Here is a 24,189-nt window from a genome sequence, read left to right on the forward strand (position 1 = left end):
AACTTTAATACATTTGAAACTATATTTTGTAACGACCTAAGGGTCTCATACATTTATTCATGCTTGCTATTCGTAGAAGCATACTGTTGGTGTAAAACATTTGATGTCGATTATGACGTCATCTTTTTATCGTGAATGCAACTTCTTTTATTACAGCATGTAGTACTTAACCTTGTAATGATCTTGTTGTTGATGATTTATACACGATGGTTTTGTACGGGGCATCACATGATGAACGCATATAATCAAAATTGAATTTACTCCTCTATGTGAGAGTATGATACCACTGGGGCCCCTCGATGAAAGTGAATGGATATTTACACGGTCGTGTACGACCAAGTTATATGGATTGATAGTCAATTCTAACTTGGTGATCGCATTCAGTTTTCAAGATGGAGAAACATAATTGGTTGACAAATGAGAATGACTAGATCCATGTCTCATGTCAACTCGGTATCGGCAATAAAAGGACAATAGGCACTCAATAATAAAATTATTTTTAATAAAAATGATAGTTCGTTTAGCTGAAACAAATACTTGTATATTTTCGGGAGCATTGACGTGTTGCTGGACGCCAACATATGTCTGTATAGTTTTCTAGATGTTATGTCATGCACAAGTGAGAGTTTATTGGCTTAATGTGCACGTGATAACACAAATCTATACTACTGCTTATATACAAGCCTATGAGGTCACACACTTTAGCATTTAGATACCAATTATTATATATTGTTAATATATAATTATAACCTTTAGTTGAAAAAGTTCAGTTTAATTAAATACGATTTAATTAAATATAAAGTGTTCAATGGACTGTTGGACAATAAATAATTGAATGGGCTTATTTTAATTAGCATTAATTAAAATTAAAATAATTATGTAAAAAATACTTGTATGTTTTATGAGTCGGTTGTGTGTAAATGAAAACAATAAAAATGTTGTTTCCCTTTGTTTTGATTTTTGAGGCGAAAAAAAACAAACACAAAAGGGTTTCTCACCCATTTATTTTTCATACGGCACATCATCACAAAATGGGTGCCAACTTATCTGGTTTTATGCGACAACAATAAATAAATCACAAAGGGGTTTTATGGTTTTCTTGTTTTGACGGAACAACAAATCGGGTATTTCTTTCTTTTCTTTATACGATGACCATCAAGAAAGGACAGAAGCAAGAATTCGATTAAAATTAACAAAAGGGTTGACACGCTTTGGGTGAACGACGTCTAGAGGAAAATAAAACAATGTTTTATTTTTGAGCATTCAATTAATAATTAATCAAATAGTTTGATTAATTATTACTTTCGGATTATATACGGACTAGCATCTGGTTGGTGTTGCTTGACGTGCTGTGTGAATTAACCATAGAAATATTCATACACTTTGCATATATTTTTCAATCTAGACGTGGACAATTCTTTCTACCGTTCTTGCATCGCTTGCGAAGATATATTTAAACTTTACTTAATGAAATTATTATTTGACGATTATTAGTGGTGTAATTAGATCATGGTGGGAATAGTTAATCGTGTGAATGTTTAATTGAAAATTTATTATTAAATTAAAATACGATTATTTTTATCATTCCGCTGCGTTTATAAAATTTAAAAGTACACACGGTTTTTCATCACACCCCGATTCTCAAATTCTCGTAAATAATATACTAAGTGGAAATTCGATTCTTATGAACATTCCATTTACGTATAAGTTTGTGTGTTTGTTCAAGTTATTAAGTAAATTAATGGATTACACTAAAATGGTGTGGGGGGGGGGGGGGGATTATTGGTGATTTTAGTGTTATCGCTCATTTTGTGTGATAAGTTGATTTACTTGAGACAAATAGATTTATAGTTAAGATTTATAACAAGTTAGGAGAGTGTGGAGTGCGCACTTGTTTTAGCTAACTAGAGTCATTTAAATTGAAAGATTATGTTTATTAGTTGGTGTCTTTTTAGCCAAAAGACAACAATTAATGAAATGGTGACCATTGTTAATGAAATGGTGTAACTTGTAATGAAATGGTTGCTTACATTTTAATCAAAATGTATGATTTTTCATGAAAACTTTTATACCAAATTATGCATCTTTTCATGGTAGTCTTTCGTACTCTATATGTAGAGAGTATTTGTCTCACATTTCAAGAGTATGAAATTATGAACACTCACACAAAACTCTTTGTTCTTGACTTCCAATTTTAATTGGCTATATTGGAGTTGTGCATTTGTCTTATCTCGAATAAAGATTTTGTGTAACCCTAAGGCAATATATGTATAGGGTCGAAATACTTTATCGCAAAAGTGCCTACACGATTCAAAGGTTTATCCGGACATTCAAACCCTACAACACTAAGTTTATCCAATGTATAATAATAGTAGCAAAACAGACAACTCAAAACATCTAATATGAGAGAGATTAGGATATTTTATGTACACAAGATGATAAGGTGATTTCCACGATAGAAAACGACGTTGGCTGCTTGTTTAATTAAGTAGGCAACAGTTATGACAGTCTTGGTTATAAGTTATTACATTCTGCTGCTTTCCAAAACCTCATTCACTCCAAATATGTACTCCGTAAGTTTGTGTAACAAATCTTGTAAGTTCCATGCACATTTGTAAGGATACTACATAACCAACTTTCTTTTAGACCTTATATCAAACATATTATGGGCAGTACTATTCTCAAATGGCTAACAAAAATCTAAACTAGCAACAATCAGTTTCATAATATGCAAATACGAAAACAGTTCACTAGTGATAGATGTAGGTTATCGAGTTCGAGTACGACATCCCTTCAAACCAACACCTTTGCTAGAATCCAAAACCGATACAATAATATTAACTAGTTAACCCCTTCTACATTCTAATAATTGGTCTCATCAGTTGCATTGAAGTTTTCAAAACAAGTCCACAGCCCTGTTGGCAATCAGAGGGTAGAAACTTTAAAACATCTTTTGTTTCAAATGCACGACTTGTTTTTGATTTAGTGTCAGCAATCATTTTAGGTAGTTGCGATTTACGTGAAAACATGGGTTATTATGTTATACTTATTAACGGTTTTGGATAGTGTGGAAGGTACGCCCATATGAATTACCTCGATAATGTAGTGAAAATAACGGGGTCCAGTGGCAGCGCCTCATTCGAGGTCCAAGGGACAGCACCCCTGTCTGGAATCCCGCAACCGAAAATGCACTATACTTTACAAAGAAAAGGTGTCTACCGAAGAGTTTCCAGCCAAAAGTCAAACCATTTCATGTAACAGTTTTTCCCGCCATTATGAAGGGTTGTACTTTCATTATTGTAACACCGTACTTTTTACATACACAAAAATTTTTTTTTTTAGCACTCACAACGGAAGACTTTAAAGTTTACACATCATATATTAATACATAGTAATATGATTACACGAAATCACATGTGTTACGTTATTAATACAAACCAGTTGACCATATAGATTATTACAAAACAACAGAGTTATACACTGTTTTAAAAATCTTGACTTGCCTTGCAAAATCCACCAAAAGCTGCTAATACACACCTGCAGGGCAAAACACTGTGGGGGAATTAGCATAACGCTAAGTGAATGACAATATCTAGGTGGACATCACTACAAGCATCAAGCACAGCTTAAAGGCACTGGTCACTAATCACTTAAAGCTATAAACAAGAGGACCGGCAACCCGTAGCTGATCAAGCTGGAATATACCGATAGCCCCCATTACTGAATCACTAGTATAGTCTTCCAGACGTGACGCACTCGTCATTCACACTATACCACCAATCAGTAACGCTTGAACCCAATACTACTACCCGACACCAAGGTAAATAGCATTGACCTCTTACGTCGCACAAAACACCTCGACGCACGTCACACAAAAGACCTCGACGTTCACTGGGTGCGCACATAATCACATATAGTCACTGCACTGGTCACAGACTCATTACACAATCTAATTAAGCATGGCACAAATCACTATACTTGTCACTGTATAATCACATCCATAAAGATAATCCCACTCACCTGGGAGCACAAGCACTCAGTTGTCTTATATCACTGAGCCTTCACCTTTTCGTTTATCACCTGAGAATCACCACAAAATAACTCAAGTTACTATAGTGTTCAAGTGTTGAATCACGCTTCATATTTAACAGAAAATATTCACAAAACATATAAGGTTTTCGAGCACTATAAGGTTATGTGTCCAAATCAAAGCACAAAAAAAAAAACATACCAAACATATGTGCACATATTCCTTTCCCAAAATCACTAAGATCTAATTCTTATACACAAGATTTATTATCAAAGTACCAAAATCCCCAATTTATACCAACATGAACCCTAAAATTTAAATCACCATTTTTACAAATTTAACACAAATCCAACAAATCTAAATCATGGACATATTATATACAAACTATAAGCAAATTCAATTTAACCATTAACACATCAAACCATAAGATTTGATCACTATCCTATTTTGTACAAAAACCCTTAAAACCTCATATTCAAATTACACAATTCAATCATGGTTATCTAGATAAAAATTACATCAATCATGTTGATAATTCATAAACAACATGTTTTCAAACAACAATAATAATCGATATTATTATGTAAGCATCATTCACCAAGATTCAAGAAATTATCCTATTTTGTATAGATTTAGAAAACCAAATTATACAATTAAAAATAATTCAAGAAGATATTATCTTGCTTACCTGGTCCTGATGTGGCTTTTAAGCATCAAAATACCATCACAATTTGATTGCATGACTTCAAGAATTAAAGGATAATTTTAATTAAAGTAGATATGAAGAATTAAATATTCCATGTATGTTTGTAGGCGTACATGTGTGTGTTTGAGTCCACTGTATCCCAATCTCAAAAACAAGATAAGTTTAATGATGGTGATGATGTATGCGATCATGTATATGCATATAAAATGATGTATGTGCAAATAAAACAAGAGATAAAGGAGTAGTAGAAAGTTAGGTACGGATATTCCCGCACACAAGGTAACCACTCCACCCATTTTAAGTGATATGTTATTAGACTTTTTATCCGTTATCTAAAACACAATGTATTCGTTAGGCAGTCCTAACGAAGTTCAAATCACGAAAACAGATATTTTCTGTGACCATCGTCACAAGCACATTAATTTAGTCACGTAATAAATTATCAACTCATAATTTATTATTTCACTCCTTATAACTATTTCCTACAAATTACTCATAATTTAAATATCATATTTAAATTATAATAATAAAATAACACAATATACGTATTTCATTTAGGCCCATAACTAGGGTGTTACAAATCTACCCCCTTTAAAAAGATTTCGTCCTCGAAATCTGGTCACGGTTAAACAGATGAGGGTATTTAGAGGTCATCAACTCCTCGGTCTCCCATGTCAAATTGGTGCCTAAACTATGCTTCCATTCCACACGCACCATGGGAATCTGCTTTTTACGTAACTTAGTCACTTTTCTGTCGACGATCCTCACTGGTTCTTCCACTAATTTCTTACTTGAATCTACTTTCAGATCTTGGAGCGGAAGAATTTGATTTTCATCGTCCACCTTACACTTACGAATATAGCAGATGTTGATGTCATGAATACCAACTAATTCTGGAGGAAGATGTAACACTACGGTTTGATCGTTTAGCACTTGACGTATTCTAAAAGGACCAATGTACCTTGGAGCTAATTTTCCTCGTTTGCTGAACCGAATTACACCCTTCCATGGTGAAACTTTTAAATACACATGTTCACCCACGATAAACGTGATTGGTCGTTGACGAGGATCTGCATACATTTTTTGTCGATCTCTAGCAGCTTTCAGCTTTTGACATGCGATAGCCACTTTTTCCGCAGTCTGGTGCACAATTTCTGGACCCGCAAACTGTTTCTCACCTGCCTCTAACCAGCACGATGGAGTTCGACACTTTCTACCATACTACATTTCATAAGGCGGCATGCCAATACTTGAATGATAGGAATTGTTGTAAGCAAATTCGATCAATGGCAGATGATCATCCCACGATCCACCATACTCTAAAACACAAGCCCTTAACATATCCTCTAAAGTCTGAATAGTTCGTTCACTTTGACCGTCAGTCTGAGGATGATAAGTTGTACTAAGGTTAACACGAGTACCCAAATTTTCATGTAGACTATTCCAGAAACTAGACACAAATCGTGAATCTCTATCTGACACAATAGACAACGGTATCCCATGTCGTGATACTATTTCATTTAGGTACAACTGAGCTAATTTGGTCAACGAAGTTGTTTCAATAGTAGCTAGAAAATGCGCACTTTTGGTTAAACGATCCACTATTACCCAAATCATATCATTTCCTTTTTGAGTTCTGGGTAATTTTGTCACAAAATCCATGGTGATATGTTCCCATTTTCACTCTGGAATCTCTAATTGACGCAAGGACCCATACGGTTTTTGGTGTTCTGCTTTCACTTGGGCGCAAATATGACACTTTCCAATGTATTGCGCGACGTCTGCTGTGATGACCCGGGAATTTCCGACCAAATTTAAACTTGAATCTTATATGGTTTCGACACGATAAGCAAAGTCTGTAATGTTGAAGTCTCAAAACCTGTGAACTGTGTTCATATATTCATTTACCATTCGACTGTTTCCAACGATTCACGAACATTTGGTTGCAAATAAATATATACATAGATATATAAATATAAGTATATATTTAATTTAATCACAAATTAAAGCATAGTTGTTATATTAATGTTATTACTTTAATTGTTAATATTAATATTAATATTAGTATTATTATAATTAGTAGTAAAATTATGATTTAGTTATAATTAAGATTATCATTATTTTTACAAATACCATTATCATTAAAATCATTATTAATATTATAAATATTTGTATAAAAATAATACAATTTATTATTTTAATCATTAATAATATCATTGCTAATATTATTATTAGTTATTATTATTATCATTGATGTTAGGATTATTATTTATTACTATTATTATTATTATTATTATTACTATTATTATTATTATTATTATTATTATTATTATTATTATTATTACTATATTTATTAAAAGAATAATCAGAATCTATAAATATAAATACATAAATATATAAGAGAAATACAAATAAAGATATAAGCATAAATATATAAATACTGATATGCAATCAGATATATACAAGATATATACAGATACATGATGATTACAGGTATATAAATATATATATAACCCACTATATATATATATATATATATATATATATATATATATATATATATATATATATAAAATACAGAATAGAAGAGACTCAGTTTTCAATCATTTTCAAACTAAAGGTAACTTATTTTGCTGTCTGAAATCAGTACAAATGGATTCCAAGTTAATCACAAGATAACAAAATCAGTTAGCCATCCTTATCTGCTTTTATATTTTTATTATTCTTCTTCTGTTTCTGATGGAAGTAATCTGACGACACCATCAACCCTACAAAACCCTCTTGATCAATTATTATTACAAGACCAATCTTTTAAATTGCGAAACATAAATCCTCTGTTGCTAAGCTCCAAAACCATCGGATACCATCACCTTATACCACCACACCACCACTGACAATCCAACATCGATCTACTGCTTATTTATTTTTCTATAAAGTTTCAAACCCCAAAACCAAAGGCTCACCCGTTTAGGTATAATGATAATTAAAATTTGTGAAATGTGATAACATAGTTACAAACATAAAAGAGATTTCATTGTAAAACCAAACCGATTGAAACTTGTAAAGCTGGTCACTCTGCATCATTTGAAGCATACGGTTCATCGGACCATTGATTGTTGCTGCTTGTTTACCTTCATCATCCTTGTGAACCCAGCTAGATATAAACCCAACCCATATTTCTTGATCAACCTAACATATCACCACCCTCGAAAACGACCGATAACCTACCCAAACTCCCACATCTACAGCAGCTCCTGCTGTGTCATTATATTCTTTTGTAACCGATAACCAACACCATCCAATCAATTATCTTCGTTTCTGTTCAAACACGTACGATCCAAACGAACTCACATAAAATCATCATCATCTTCAACGAACACCATCGTCATCGTTATATGAAGCTATCACAACCGTAATCACCTCCCTCTCTCTCATCCTCTCTCTCTATTATTATTTTTTGTGATTCCTGCTGCTATGCTTCGAAAGGCTGCTTTCCTGTCCAAGAACCCAAAACACCAACCTATATACGCCTGCAATCTCCATTATATTTATTTATTTTTAAAACAACTAAATGAGTGTTCTTAATTCCTTTGTGGCCGACATCAGTGGGTGATTAATAAAACCATTCGATATTTATCTATTTAATTATTTTCCTTTTTCAAAACTGAAGTCCCCACAAACTTTAAAAACCTAGACATGTTAAACGGGTTCTTTACTGTTTCATTTACTTGGGTCGTGATCTATTATCATCACTTGGGCTTTAGCCGATTAAATCTGTAAAGGAGGAAGAAACAAAACACAAAAACGGGTTATAAATAAGTGAAGTGGGTTTATATCAGAAAAACAGAAGCTGGAGGAATGGTTAATGGGTGTTGCGGGTGAGCGGGAGGTCACGGGTTCGAGTCCTACCCGGTGCAATTGTTTTTACAAAAAGCTTTAAAGGGTATATTTTGTTTACTTCTATTTCAATTATTATTATCATTATTATTATTGTTATTATTGTTATTGCTATTATTATTATTAATATTAGTGTTAAAATTATTAATATTATTATCATATGTAAAAGTATTAAAATCATTATCATTATTATTATTATTATGAAAGTAATAAAAATATATTATTATTATCATTAATATTAGGATTGTTATCCTTCTATAAATATTAGTTTTATCAATATACTTATAATTATTAATATCATATTTATCATTATTATTGTTATAAGTATCATCATTAATATTTACTATTATTACGATGATTATCATTATCTATACTGTTATTATTAAGAATTACTATTATTACTATTAATTTTACAAAAGCTATCAATAAAACTATCAGTATTATTATTATAATTATTATCAATAATATCATTATTACTGTTAGTATTATTGTTATTAGTATTATCATTATGTTAACAAACAAAAGATGTTTATAAAATAGATATAGATATACAAATGTGTGTGTGTGTGTGTGTGTGTGTATATATATATATATATATATATATATATATATATATATATATATATATATATATATATATATATATATATATATATATATGAAAGGACATATATAGGTTAATAACATAAAAATTATATCACTACTAATAAATACATATATTTTTTTTTCGATTACAATTATGTATATTAATAAATATACAAATTATATAGGTTCGTGAATTCGAGGCCAACCCTGCATTGTTCAGTTTAATCATTTGTATTTTTACTACAAAATACAATATGGTGAGTTTCATTTGCCTTTTTACCCTTTATATTTTTGGGCTGAGAATACATGCGCAATTTTTATAAATGTTTTACGAAATAGACACAAGTAATTGAAACTACATTATATGGTTGAATTATCGAAATCGAATATGCCCATTTTTATTAAGTCTGGTAATCTAAGAATTAGGGAACAGACACCCTAATTGACGCGAATCCTAAAGATAGATCTATCGGGCCTAACAAGCCCCATCCAAAGTATCGGATGCTTTAGTACTTCGAAATTTATATCATGTCCGAAGGAGGATCCCGAAATGATGGGGATATTCTTATATGCATATTGTGAATGTCGGTTACCAGGTATTCAATCCATATGAATGATATTTTTGTCTCTATGCATGGGACGTATGTTTATGAGAAATGGAAATATGAAATCTTGTGGTCTATTAAAATGATGGAAATGAATGTTTATGTTAAACTAATGAACTCACCAACCTTTTGGTTGACACTTTAAAGCATGTTTATTCTCAGGTATGAAATAAATCTTCCGCTGTGCAATTGCTCATCTTTGAGATATTACTTGGAGTCATTCATGGCATATTTCAAAAGATGTTGCATTCGAGTCGTTGAGTTTCATCAAGAATATTATTAAGTCAATTACAGTTAGATATATTATGAAATGTTATGCATGCCGTCAACTTTCGATGTAAAGAAAGATTGTCTTTTCAAAAATGAATGCAATTTTTGTAAAATGTATCCTATAGAGGTCAAGTACCTCGCGATGTAATCAACTATTGAGAATCATTTATAATCGATATGGACTTCGTCCAGATGGATTAGGACGGGTCTCTACAGTTGGTATCAGAGCGGTAGTCTTAGCGAACCAGGTCTTGTATTAGTGTGTCTAACTGAGAGTTATTTAGATGCATTAGTGAGTCTGGACTTTGACCGTGTCTGCATGTCAAAAGTTTTGCTTATCATTTCTAGTCAGAAATCATCTGCTTATCATTCTTAGTCTAGACACATCTTACTGCATTGATTGCATGAATAGTGTATAGATAAAAATTCATATCTTAGCATATCTACTAATCCATATCTTAGCGTATTTGTCACTGTAGACTTTATCTGACACGTTTCCTTAATTTTCTCCGTAATTTACGGGATCTTTGGAAGTATGTATAGATATTCTATATAATGAGAATATGATTCGATATTCGAAAATCATTTCATATCAAAACCCTTTAACTGATCGTGAGAGATGGATCCTACACTTAGCCTGGATTCCATTAGTTCCGGAAGCGATTTTGAGTTGTATATTCCAGCAGACTCCGAAGTCAATGAACCAGAAGTGCCTCAACCATTTAGTTATTTTTCTTTCTAGAGGAGATGGGGGTGGGTCCGAGACTTACTCACTCGATGGAGAAATGAAGAAGGCGAGCCCTACCGCGAACCAAACTTACCTCCTAACCTCGGATAAAACGATGTACTCACCGGTGAACCTATGCGCAACACTGTATTCACCCTTCTTGCTAATGTTTTCCACCTCGAAGGTCGCATTATTGCAATCTCAGAAAATATTCAACCTCTACTTTCGAATACCAATCGAAGGGGAATATTAGAAGAAGTTAGGGAACTTCAAATTGATAATCAAGATCTATCGAATCAGATGAGTGGATGGATAGAAATGATATAGGGTAGGATAGAAAACCTGACATGAATGGTGCGTGATCTACAATCTATACTTACTACACCAACATCATCACCAACCTCAGCACCAGCAACACTTGTAGCACCGACAGCAACATTACCACCATCAGCAGCACCAGCAGCATAACCAATACCAACAACAACAACATCATCACACGTCTCAACCTCGCAATCTATACCTCAAGCATAATCATCGTTCTACGAATCGTTCTACATAAACTATCTTCGTCCTTCATGGCGATTATGTAATCTCTAATTTTTTTAGAGATTATGTACTTTAGTTCTAGCCGTAAATCTATTGAGTTTAATATCACATTGACTCATTAAATCTATGATTACGTCTGAAGAAAATATATATGTATATATATTGTTTCATAAAGATTGTAATTAAAAATTCTTTCGTGCAAAGTGTTAATGGTAAAAATATTTTAACGGGTAGGTAATACCCGAGGAATATTCAGATTTCACATTAATAAGTTATACTATACATTCTTCGAAGCTGATTCAACAGTCATTTACTATCCTACTTACATCCACCGATATACAAATCCGTTCACCACAGAATAACCATATTCATCCAATTTTATATTTGGATTTTGATTTATCAGAATCCAACAAGTGGCATAATGAAGAAAACATTTGACAAAATAAAATTTGTTAGAAACAAACAAATTAACCATGAGAAATTTTGTTAAGAATCCACGCTAACAAAATCCTAGCTAACTGTTCCTAGCTAACTGATTACATTTTATTTATCGCAGTTTATTTATCGCAATTTAATTATCGCAATTTTATTTATCGTCATTTAATTTCTGTTATTTACTTTACGCATTTTATTTATCGTCATTTATTTCTGTATTTATTTTACGCACTTTAAATATCGGGACACGTATACAAGGTTTTGACATATCATATCGACGCATATATATATATATATATATATATATATATATATATATATATATATATATATATATATATATATATATATATATATATATATATATATATATATATATATATATATATATATATATATATATATATTATTTAGAATAACCATAGACACTCTATATGCAGTAATGATCGAGTTCTCTATACAGGGTTGAGGTTGATTCTACAATAATATATATACTTTGAGTTGTGATCGAGTCTGAGACATGTACACGGGTCACAATACGTATTAATCTGAATATTATATATATAATTATATATAAATTATTGAATTGTTAACTGTGGACTATCAACTAAGGACTATCAATATTGGACAATTAAAATGAATTAAAATATTGATTATAACATATGAAACTAAACAATTCTTCAAGTTTGCCACTTGATTTCATCTTAAACCTCAATTGTATCTTGACGATTACAATCTGCGTTCAAACCCTTCATGATTCTTGAAAACACCTTAATCGATAGGATGAATCAACCGCACTTCATCTATGGAAAGAAAGATTTATGCATATAGTTATGCACCTGAGAAACTCTCGGCAACTGAGTAAAAGTTTAAAACGTAGCCGCGTCAGATCATTTGGCATTTATTAGCAAAAATAACTTTGCGATCCCTTTTCAAAGTAGCCAATTTTGTCATAGCTCCAACAAGTCAACTTCGACTTTTCATTCGAAGTAGCCTTACTATAATCCTGATATATACGATTACCCTTTTGATACCGGAAAATTCTTTTATATTCCATCATATTACCAGCAGACGTACCAGCAACCTCGTTGCTACTTGACTTAAATCTCTCTGATTAATCATTATAATTATCGAAACCTTATCCGCATCTTGTAACGATAATTGCTATACCAATTTTCGAGAATCAGCAATCAGTATTTTGAATTTCGTAGCATATCTACATCAACAGTTATATGTATCACATTTATCTCTTAGAATTATGATCTCTCATTCTGAAATTCTGAAAAGCACTCAGTCACAAATCAATACTCTGAATGTTGAAAAAGCTAAATGAAGCAGCAGAAACTGTATGCAACTATAAACGACCTTAATCATCGGAAGTTGATGATAAAGAATTGTATGTTGGCAAAGCTCAAAAAAAGTTTGAAACTGAAAAACTGATTGAGCAAACTATGAAGGAAGTCGTGGATAAATCACAAAGAATAAGTTTGACTTCAAAGAATCCAAATGATTCAATGTCTGCTAAAGTCTTTAGCGAATATCTTGCTCTTTACTCTAAACCCTTGCGGACAATAGTTTCTATCATCCTCTGATCTTAGATATTCCGAGATATTATCATATCTTTCATTATAAATATCCTCGATATTTCTGAATATATTTTCATAACTAATCTTATCTGAAATCGTTAATCTCTTCATGCTATCAGTGTTACATCATATAGAAACTGTTAGTTTCTATATTCTGTAAACTTTCGAGCTTAAAATATGAATGTTATTGAAGTAATGTTGGGAATCGAAGCATGAGTTAATATAATATAATGACACTTGATCAACGTGATTATATTACAGTAAGTCATGCTGAGTTTCTAATGAAACGTGATGATGGTTCACAGTAGATCATACCATCATCATGTGTCATGTTACACGACTCGTTCATTCTACTTCACCTCCGAACATATCAAGAAAATATATTCTTGATAGTTCTATTCTCAGTAATTCTGGTAATTTGACAAATCAAATCGTACCATTACGATTTCCTTCTTAGAACATTAACAATGTTCATTCCAAAGTTTATATCTACGAATTCTGAACCATTACAAGCGGTGTTTAATCGCAAGAAGAAGAAACGAATGGACAAAGCTCCAAAATATAAGAGAAAATATAAAGCCCAATAACAACACGGAGGTTACAAACCATGGATATTAATACGAATAACAATATAAAGACATGGTATAATTAAGAATAGTATTACCCCAAGGTAATAGTAGGAGTAAATAGATTCTTCTGGTGGAAGATTGAAAAGAAGGATGACAGAAATGATAATTAAGAAAATATCAAGGAGTAGAACTTGATGAAGCATTTTTCCAACCTTTTAGAAGTAAGAATTAAGAATGAAAGTATAGGAATGATGAAAATAAGGGAACGGAAGAAGTTCATTTATAGTGAAGATACCAGACAAAGCAATCGATACAGATCATCGCATTTAATTATAGAGATCATAATTTCCTTACTCGCTGAAGAATCAAATCTTTTAGATTTCGAAGATTTCCTTTTAAATCTCTTGAATTCCAAAATTCAACCATGACTAGTCAAAAGTTATGATGAAACTTGTCTTTCTCATTTCACTCTTTTGTGATAGCCTCATTCGTGCTCTTCGAGTAATCAAATTGTTTTATCTGTATTACTTATTAATGATAAAACTCTATTTATCAACCCATATTCGTCATGAAAATAAATTTTATTGTTAGCCATGACCACCTCACTCAAATTTCGGGACGAAATTTCTTTAACGAGTAGGTACTGTGATGACCCGGGAATTTCCGACCAAATTTAAACTTGAATCTTATATGGTTTCGACACGATAAGCAAAGTCTGTAATGTTGAAGTCTCAAAACCTGTGAACTGTGTTCATATATTCATTTATCATTCGACTGTTCCCAACGATTCACGAACATTTGGTTGCATACATAGATATATAAATATAAGTATATATTTAATTTAATCACAAATTAAAGCATAGTTGTTATATTAATGTTATTACTTTAATTGTTAATATTAATATTAATATCAGTATTATTATAATTAGTAGTAAAATTATGATTTAGTTATAATTAAGATTATCATTATTTTTACAAATACCATTATCATTAAAATCATTATTAATATTATAAATATTAGTATAAAAATAATACAATTTATTATTTTAATCATTAATAATATCATTGCTAATATTATTATTAGTTATTATTATTATCATTGATGTTAGGATTATTATTTATTACTATTATTATTATTATTATTATTATTATTACTATTATTATTATTATTATTATTATTATTATTATTATTATTATTATTATTATTATTATTATTATTATTATTATTATTATTATTATTATTATTATTATATTTATTAAAAGAATAATCAGAATCTATAAATATAAATACATAAATACATAAGAGAAATATAAATAAAGATATAAGCATAAATATATAAATATTGATATGCAATCAGATATACAAGATATATACAGATACATGATGATTACAAGTATATAAATATATATATAACCCACTATATATATATATATATAAATACAGAATAGAAGAGACTCAGTTTTTAATCGTTTTCAAACTAAAGGTAACTTATTTTGCTGTCTGAAATCAGTACAAATGGATTCTAAGTTAATCACAAGATAACAAAATCAGTTAGCCATCCTTATCTGCTTTTATATTTTTGTTATTCTTCTTCTGTTTCTGATGGAAGTAATCTGTCGACACCATCAACCCTACAAAACCCTCTTGATCAATTATTATTACAGGACCAATCTTTTAAATTGCGAAACATAAATCCTCTGTTGCTAAGCTCCAAAACCATCGGATACCATCACCTTATACCACCACACCACCACTGACAATCCACCATCGATCTACTGCTTATTTATTTTTCTATTCGGTTTCAAACCCCAAAACCAAAGGCTCACCCGTTTAGGTATAATGATAATTAAAATTTGTGAAATGTGATAACATAGTTAAAAACATAAAAGAGATTTCATTGTAAAACCAAACCGATTGAAACTTGTAAAGCTGGTCACTCTGCATCATTTGAAGCATACGGTTCATCGAACCATTGATTGTTGCTGCTTGTTTACCTTCATCATCCTTGTGAACCCAGCTAGATATAAACCCAACCCATATTGCTCGATCAACCTAACATATCACCACCCTCGAAAATGACCGATAACCCACCCAAACTCCCACATCTACAGCAGCTCCTGCTGTGTCATTATATTCTTTTGCAACCGATAACCAACACCATCCAATCAGTTATCTTCATTTCTGTTCAAACACGTACGATCCAAATGAACTCACATAAAATCATCATCATCTTCAACGAACACCATCGTCATCGTTATATGAAGCTATCACAACCGTAATCACCTCCATCTCTTTCATCCTCTCTCTCTATTATTTTTTTTGTGATTCCTGCTGTTATGCTTCAAAAGGCTGCTTTCCTGTCCGAGAACCCAAAACACCAACCTATATACGCCTACAATCTCCATTATATATATTTCTTTTTAAAACAACTAAATGAGTGTTCTTAATTCCTCTGTGGCCGACATCAGTGGGTGATTAATAAAACCATTCGATATTTATCTATTTAATTATTTTCCTTTTTCAAAACTGAAGTCCCCATAAACTTTAAAAACCTAGACATGTTAAACGGGTTCTTTACTGTTTCATTTACTTGGGCCTTGATCTATTATCATCACTTGGGCTTTAGCCGATTAAATCTGTAAAGGAGGAAGAAAAAAAACACAAAAACGGGTTATAAATAAGTGAAGTGGGTTTATATCAGAAAAACAGAAGCTGGAGGAACGGTTAATGGGTGTTGCGGGTGAGCGGGATGTCACGGGTTCGAGTCCTACCCGGTGCAATTGTTTTTATAAAAAGCTTTAAAGGGTATATTTTGTTTACTTCTATTTCAATTATTATTATCATTATTATTATTGTTATTATTATTATTGCTATTATTATAAATATTAGTGTTAAAATTATTAATATTATTATCATATGTAAAAGTATTAAAATCATTATCATTATTATTATTATTATAAAAGTAATAAAAAATATATTATTATTATCATTAATATTAGGATTGTTATCCTTTTATAAATATTAGTTTTATCAATATACTTATAATTATTAATATCATATTTATCATTATTATTGTTATAAGTATCATCATTAATATTTACTATTATTACGATGATTATCATTATCTATACTGTTATTATTAAGAATTACTATTATTACTATTAATTTTACAAAAGCTATCAATAAAACTATCAGTATTATTATTATAATTATTATCAATAATATCATTATTACTATTAGTATTATTGTTCTTAGTATTATCATTATGTTAACAAACAAAAGATGTTTATAAAATAGATATAGATATACAAATGTGTGTATATATATATATATATATATATATATATATATATATATATATATATAAGGACATATATAGGTTAATAACATAAAAATTATATCACTACTAATAAATACATATATATTTTTTTCGATTACAATTATGTATATTAATAAATATACAAATTCTATAGGTTCGTGAATCCGAGGCCAACCCTGCATTGTTCAGTTTAATCATTTGTATTTTTACTACAAAATACAATATGGTGAGTTTCATTTGCCTTTTTACCCTTTATATTTTTGTGCTGAGAATACATGCGCAATTTTTATAATTGTTTTACAAAATAGACACAAGTAATTGAAACTACATTATATGGTTGAATTATCAAAATCGAATATGCCCCTTTTTATTAAGTCTGGTAATCTAAGAATTAGGGAACAGACACCCTAATTGACGCGAATCCTAAAGATAGATCTATCGGGCCCAACAAGCCCCATCCAAAGTACCGGATGCTTTAGTACTTCAAAATTTATATCATATCCGAAGGAGGATCTCGGAATGATGGGGATATTCTTATATGCATATTGTGAATGTCGGTTACCAGGTGTTCAATCCATATGAATGATATTTTTGTCTCTATGCATGGGACGTATGTTTATGAGAAATGGAAATATGAAATCTTGTGGTCTATTAAAATGATGGAAATGAATGTTTATGTTAAACTAATGAACTCACCAACCTTTTGGTTGACACTTTAAAGCATGTTTATTCTCAGGTATGAAAGAAATATTCCGCTGTGCATTTGCTCATCTTTGAGATATTACTTGGAGTCATTCATGGCATATTTCAAAAGACGTTGCATTCGAGTCGTTGAGTTTCATCAAGAATATTGTTAAGTCAATTACAGTTAGATATATTATGAAATGTTATGCATGCCGTCAACTTTCGATGTAAAGAAAGATTGTCTTTTCAAAAACGAATGCAATGTTTGCAAAATGTATCATATAGAGGTCAAGTACCTTGCGATGTAATCAACTATTGAGAATCATTTATAATCGATATGGACTTCGTCCGGATGGATTAGGACAGGTCTCTACATCTGCTTTCATAGTTGGCCACCAATATAACACTTTTAGATCATGGTACATTTTTGTACTACCGGGATGCACAGACAATCTCGAATTATGTTCTTCATTTAAGATTAAATCCCTCAATCCTCCAAGTAACGTCACCCAAACTCGTTCACGATAAGTCTTTAATCCTCGAGAATCATTCATTAATTCTTCCTTTCTTTTCACCATTAACACAGATTTTAAATGTTCATCTTGTAATGCTTCAAGTTGAGTTATCTTTAGTCGATCAACTAAATCGGATACAATCTCAATTCGCATAAACTTTACACTGTCGGCAGATTTCTTACGACATAACGCGTCAGCCACAACATTTGCCTTGCCTGGATGATATCTGATTTCACAGTCGTAATCCTTAATTAGTTCTTGCCATCGCCTCTGACGCATATTCATCTCTTTCTTTGAAAAGATATACTGTAAACTTTTATGATAGGTGCAGATAACACAATGCGTACCATAAAGATAATGCTTCCACAACTTTAACGCGAACTCTACTGCAGCCATTTCTAGGTCATGTGCTGGATAATTCTTTTCACTTGGTTTTAACTGTCGAGACGCGTACGTAATTACACGATCTCTCTGCATTAATACACAGCCCAAACCGGATAAAGACGCGTCGCAATACACAACCAAGTCGTCGGAACCCTCGGGTAAGGCTAACACTGGTGCTTGACACAACAAACTTTTCAAAGTTTGAAATGCAGTTTCTTGTTCATTACCCCACTAAAAAGACACATCCTTCCTAGTTAACTTTGTCAAAGAACTTGCAATCTTTGAAAAAATCTTTAATAAACCGTCGGTAGTAACCGGCCAATCCTAGAAAACTCTTGATTTCTGTCGGATTCTTTGGTGAATTCCAATTCATCACAGCTTCAATTTTAGACGGATCCACTTTTATACCTTCTGCACAGATAATATGACCCAAAAATTGAACTTCACGTAGCGAGAACTCACACTTGGAAAATTTTGCATATAGTTGTTCGCGTTTCAAGAGTTCCAACACTTGTCTTAAATGCTCAGCATGCTCGGATTCGGTTTTAGATTACACTAAGATGTCATCAATGAACACGATAATAAACTTATCCAAAAACAGTTTACACACTCTATTCATAAGATCCATAAAAATTGCTGGAGCGTTGGTTAAACCAAACGGCATCACTAAGAACTCATAATGACCATAACGAGTACGAAATGCAGTCTTAAGAATGTTAGATTCAGCAACACGAACCTGGTGATATCCCGAACGTAGATCTATTTTTGAAAACAACTAAGCTCCTTGAAGCTAATCGAATAAGTCATTTATCCTCGGAAGTGGATACTTATTCTTTACTGTTCTTTTATTTAATTCACGATAATCTATACACATTCGGAGCTTACCATCTTTCTTTTTCACGAATAACACTGGTGCACCCCACGGCGAAGAACTCGGACGAATGAACCCGCGGTCCAACAACTCTTGAATTTGAGACATCATTTCATGAATTTCTGAAGGAGCTAATCTATACGGAGCTATAGCAACCGGCGTAGCCCCTGGCACTAACTCGATCTTATATTCAACTTCCCTGATCGGAGGTAAGCCTGGCAATTCATCTGGAAACACTTCTGGATATTCAGACACCACAGGAATATCAGACAATACTTTCTTTTCCTTCTTTACATCGATCACATATGCTAAGAAAGAATCACATCCCTTGGACAAAGATTTCTAAGCTTTCATCATCGACAATAATGGACAACGAAACCCACCGCTATCACCACGAGCTACTACCTGTTTTCCACCATCCACCGGAAAAGAAATAACTTTCCTATCACACTTAATACTGGCCTTATGGTAACTAAGCCAATTCATGCCTAAAACTACATCAAAGCTTGGTATAGGCATCACTAAACAAGTCACAGGGAAAAGACTACCCTCTATGTCAATAGTAAATCCAGACACAAACTTTGTAACTGGAACTGTCCTACCATCACCCACTTCGACGCTTAAGGGTTCATTTATTACAATAACAGGCACATTTAACTTAGCACAAAATGTAGTTGACACAAACGAGCAATTTGCTCCACAGTCAAATAGTACACGAGCTGACACAAAATTTACTAAGAACATACCGGTGATTGCATCGTCAGCAGTAGTGGCAGCGTCTACTGACATCTGAAAGGCTCTAGCTTCAGGTTGTGGAGGATTCTTGTGCTTCTACCCCACAAAGGAAGCAGATGATCCCCCAGCTGACACAGTACTTACCCCTGACCCAGACCCCACCCCGGAATAACTCTTTCTTGCAGCTGGATACTCTGCAGATCTATGACCCTCTTTTTGACAATTCCAACACACATTATTCTTAAATGAACAATCTTGAGGCTCATGTCCCACTGTACCACAACGTAAACAACGTTGCGTCAAGGTTGTACACTGCCCACTATGCGAAGACTTACACATTCTACACCATGTCTTCTAAATGCTTGACAGTGATCCACCCTGGCTAGATTGTCCTTTTGGCTTAAACCAACTTGATTTCTTTAATTGCTGGCTAGACTGACTTGCCGCTGGTTTCACTTGCGACACACTTTCAGTTTTCACACTTCTGGCTTCCTTAATATCACTTTCAGTTATCTTTGCCAACATAAGCACTTGTGACAAAGTCGTAGCAAGTCTTGCAATCATGCGATACTCAGGTCGCAAAATTTCTAGAAACCGTTGCACTCTGGACTGTTCGTCAGGTATCCACTGATGCACGAACCTTAACTTGTCCATAAACTGCTCAAACGCTTCATCGACTGTCATTTCTTCAGTCATCGTCATTTGCATGAACTCTTGCTTTAATCGATTGATATCAAATGCGGTGCAGTACTGCTCCAGGACCTTTGTAGAAAATTGTTCCCACGTGACTTGATTGAGTTGCTCTTCAGACAACGGAGCAGTAATTGTATCCCACCAAACCATAGCTCGATTCTTTAACAGTCGGCTGGCATAAGTTACCCGCAATTCTGGTTCACATTGACAGGCTTTCAGTGCCCGTTCAACTTCCCTTAGCCAACTCATTGTCACAATCAGATCACGATGACCCGAATACTCAGAGGGCTTGCAGTCCATAAACTGCTTGAACGTACACTTTTTCTTCTCCTTCACCACTTGCTGAAACATAGGAGTTTGAAATGGATTCGTTGTCGCTTACTGATATTGAAGAGGGTACTGGTATTGTTGGGAAGATTGATATGGCACTTGAGGTATAACTTAAGGTTAAGACTGGAATGGTTGAGAAGCACTACCCGATGGGCCAGATGTATACTGAGTACCAGTAAACCCTGGAGGTATCGGTGGATCATTAGCTTCAGACACCACAGCTGAATGCCTGATGTGGGCCTCCAATTCCTTTACCTTTTCTCGAGTTTCCTGTAATTGACTTTCTAGCTGATGAACATATTCATCTGGATCACTTTCAGGACTATGTTCCACTGATGGCGCTCTAAATATTCCGGGTCTGGGAGTCACAGGGGCATTATTATTTCTGGTCTGGTCAGCCATACCTGTCTGCAAACACATCATCTCACAAAAGCTTAGTTGATAACCTGTTAGCACCTATCACTAAGCACAATTACCTAGGCACATATCTCTACATTCACTTATTCCCCACTCGGATGTTTGGCATGACACATTCAAAAGTTTAAGAGTAAGTCACGTACACAGTGCACATACTGCCAAACCTATGCTCTGATACCAAATTGTAACACCGTACTTTTTACATACACAAAATTTTTTTTTTTTTTTGAGCACTCACAGCGGAAGACTTTAAAGTTTACACATCATATATTAATAAATACATAGTAATATGATTACACGAAATCACAGGTGTTACGTTATTAATACAAACCAGTTGTCCATATAGATTATTACAAAACATCAGAGTTATACACTGTGTCAAACATCTTGACTTGCCTTGCAAAACTCACTAAAAGCTGCTAATACACACCTGCAGGGCAAAACACTGTGGGGGAATTATCATAACGTTAAGTGAATGACTATATCTAGGTGGACATCACTACAAGCATTAAGCACAGCTTAAAGGCACTGGTCACTAATCACTTAAAGCCATAAACAAGAAGACCGGCAACCCGTAGCTGATCAAGCTAGAATATACCGATAGCCCCCATTACTGAATCACTGGTATAGTCTTCCATACGTGACGCACTCGTCATTCACACTATACCACCAATCAGTAAAGCTTAGACCTGATAGTGCTCCAAATGAACATATATTTAGTAGCAATATCCTTCCCATATGTAAAGTTTTTAGTTGCAATTGTTCAATTTTCATGCAATATTCGTATAAATAAATAAGTGCGAAGACAAAAGGCGAAAACGATGATTTGAAGACGCAAATATCCAAAAAGCTCAAATGTACAAGATACAATTCAAGTGGTTCAAATTATTGATGAGAAACGTCTAAAAATTACAAGAGTACAAGCCACGAAATGCAAAGTACAAGATATCTACGCGTACGAAAAGACGTTCGAAAAACCGGAACTGAGACATAAACCGGGCGTAAACGTACGAAACAACGGAGCCAAAATTATGAGTCAACTATGCACATAAATATAATATAATATTTAAATAATTATATAAATTATTTATATATTATATTTATATTTATAATATGTCGACAAGTAAAAATCCAAAAGTTGGTGAGCTGGCCCAGGGAACTCCGCACTCACGGAGCAAATTGCCTACAAAACTCCGCACTCGCGGAGCAGCCAAAATCAGAATTTACCTATAAAAGGCACGAGCTTCTGCCTAGTTCTTTACACCATTTCAATAATACTCCCTGTTTTTAATTAATATATATATATATATATATATATATATATATATATATATATATATATATATATATATATATATATATATATAGTATAGGTTAGTTTTATATTAGTTAGTTTGGGTTATGTAAAAGTTATTTTACGGGTTTTAAAGTCGAAATTCTGTCCGTGTAAAGCTACGCGATAAATACTCAATGTAAGTTATGTTCTCCCTTTTTAAATTAATGTCTCGTAACTAAGTTATTATTATACTTATTTAAGTCGAAGTAATCATGATGTTGGGCTAAATATTAAGATTGGGTAATTGAGCTTTGTACCATAATTGGGGTTTGGATAAAAGACCGACACTTGTGGAAATTGGACTATGGGCTATTAATGAGTTTTATATTTAATTAACTAAATGATATCTTGTTAATTTAATATAAAGGTTACAATTTGACGTATTTATATATAACTACATACGCTCGATCAGGTACGGTGAGGGAGATATTTATAAATACTAATGATTGTTCATTTGACCAGACACGGGGATGGATTAATAGTTAACGGACTCGTTAAAACAGGGGTGGATTACATTCAAGGGTAATTGGAGTAATTGTTAACAAAGTATTGAAACCTTGGATTACACACAGTCGATAACCTGGTGTATTCATTAAACAAAGTATTAAGACCTTGTTACAGTTCGAATCCCCAATTAGTTGGAATATTTGACGTCGGGTATAAGGTTAATTTGGCGAAGACCCTCGCACTTTATAATTATGACCGATGGACTATTATGAACAAAACCAGATGGACTTATCGAATAATCCAGGACAAAGGACAATTAACCCATGGTAATAAATTAAAATCAAAATGTCAAACATCATGATTACGGAAGTTTAAATAAGCATAATTCCTTTATTTTATTTCTTATCGCATTTTAATTTTCTCTACTTTAATTATCGTCATTTATATTTTGCATTAGGTTTTAATTGTGACTTAAAATATAAAATCGACAAATCAATCATT

At 32.6% G+C, this 24,189-nt stretch overlaps 1 protein-coding gene across 1 annotated transcript; it reads right to left on the reverse strand.

Moving 5' to 3' along the window:
- Positions 1-5,198: 5,198 nt before the first annotated feature.
- On the reverse strand, positions 5,199-21,509 carry LOC139894146 (uncharacterized). The gene is made up of 7 exons (XM_071877348.1): positions 20,843-21,509; positions 20,610-20,737; positions 20,114-20,561; positions 19,778-20,038; positions 18,407-19,029; positions 5,360-5,957; positions 5,199-5,218 (listed from the first exon to the last, which is right to left on the reverse strand). The coding sequence occupies exons 1-7, from the start codon at positions 21,507-21,509 to the stop codon at positions 5,199-5,201; spliced, it is 2,745 nt and encodes a 914-aa protein (XP_071733449.1).
- Between the last annotated feature and the right edge of the window lie 2,680 nt (positions 21,510-24,189).

Source organism: Rutidosis leptorrhynchoides, chromosome 1, assembly GCF_046630445.1.
Source record: "Rutidosis leptorrhynchoides isolate AG116_Rl617_1_P2 chromosome 1, CSIRO_AGI_Rlap_v1, whole genome shotgun sequence".
Classification (NCBI taxonomy): Eukaryota; Viridiplantae; Streptophyta; class Magnoliopsida; order Asterales; family Asteraceae; genus Rutidosis; species Rutidosis leptorrhynchoides.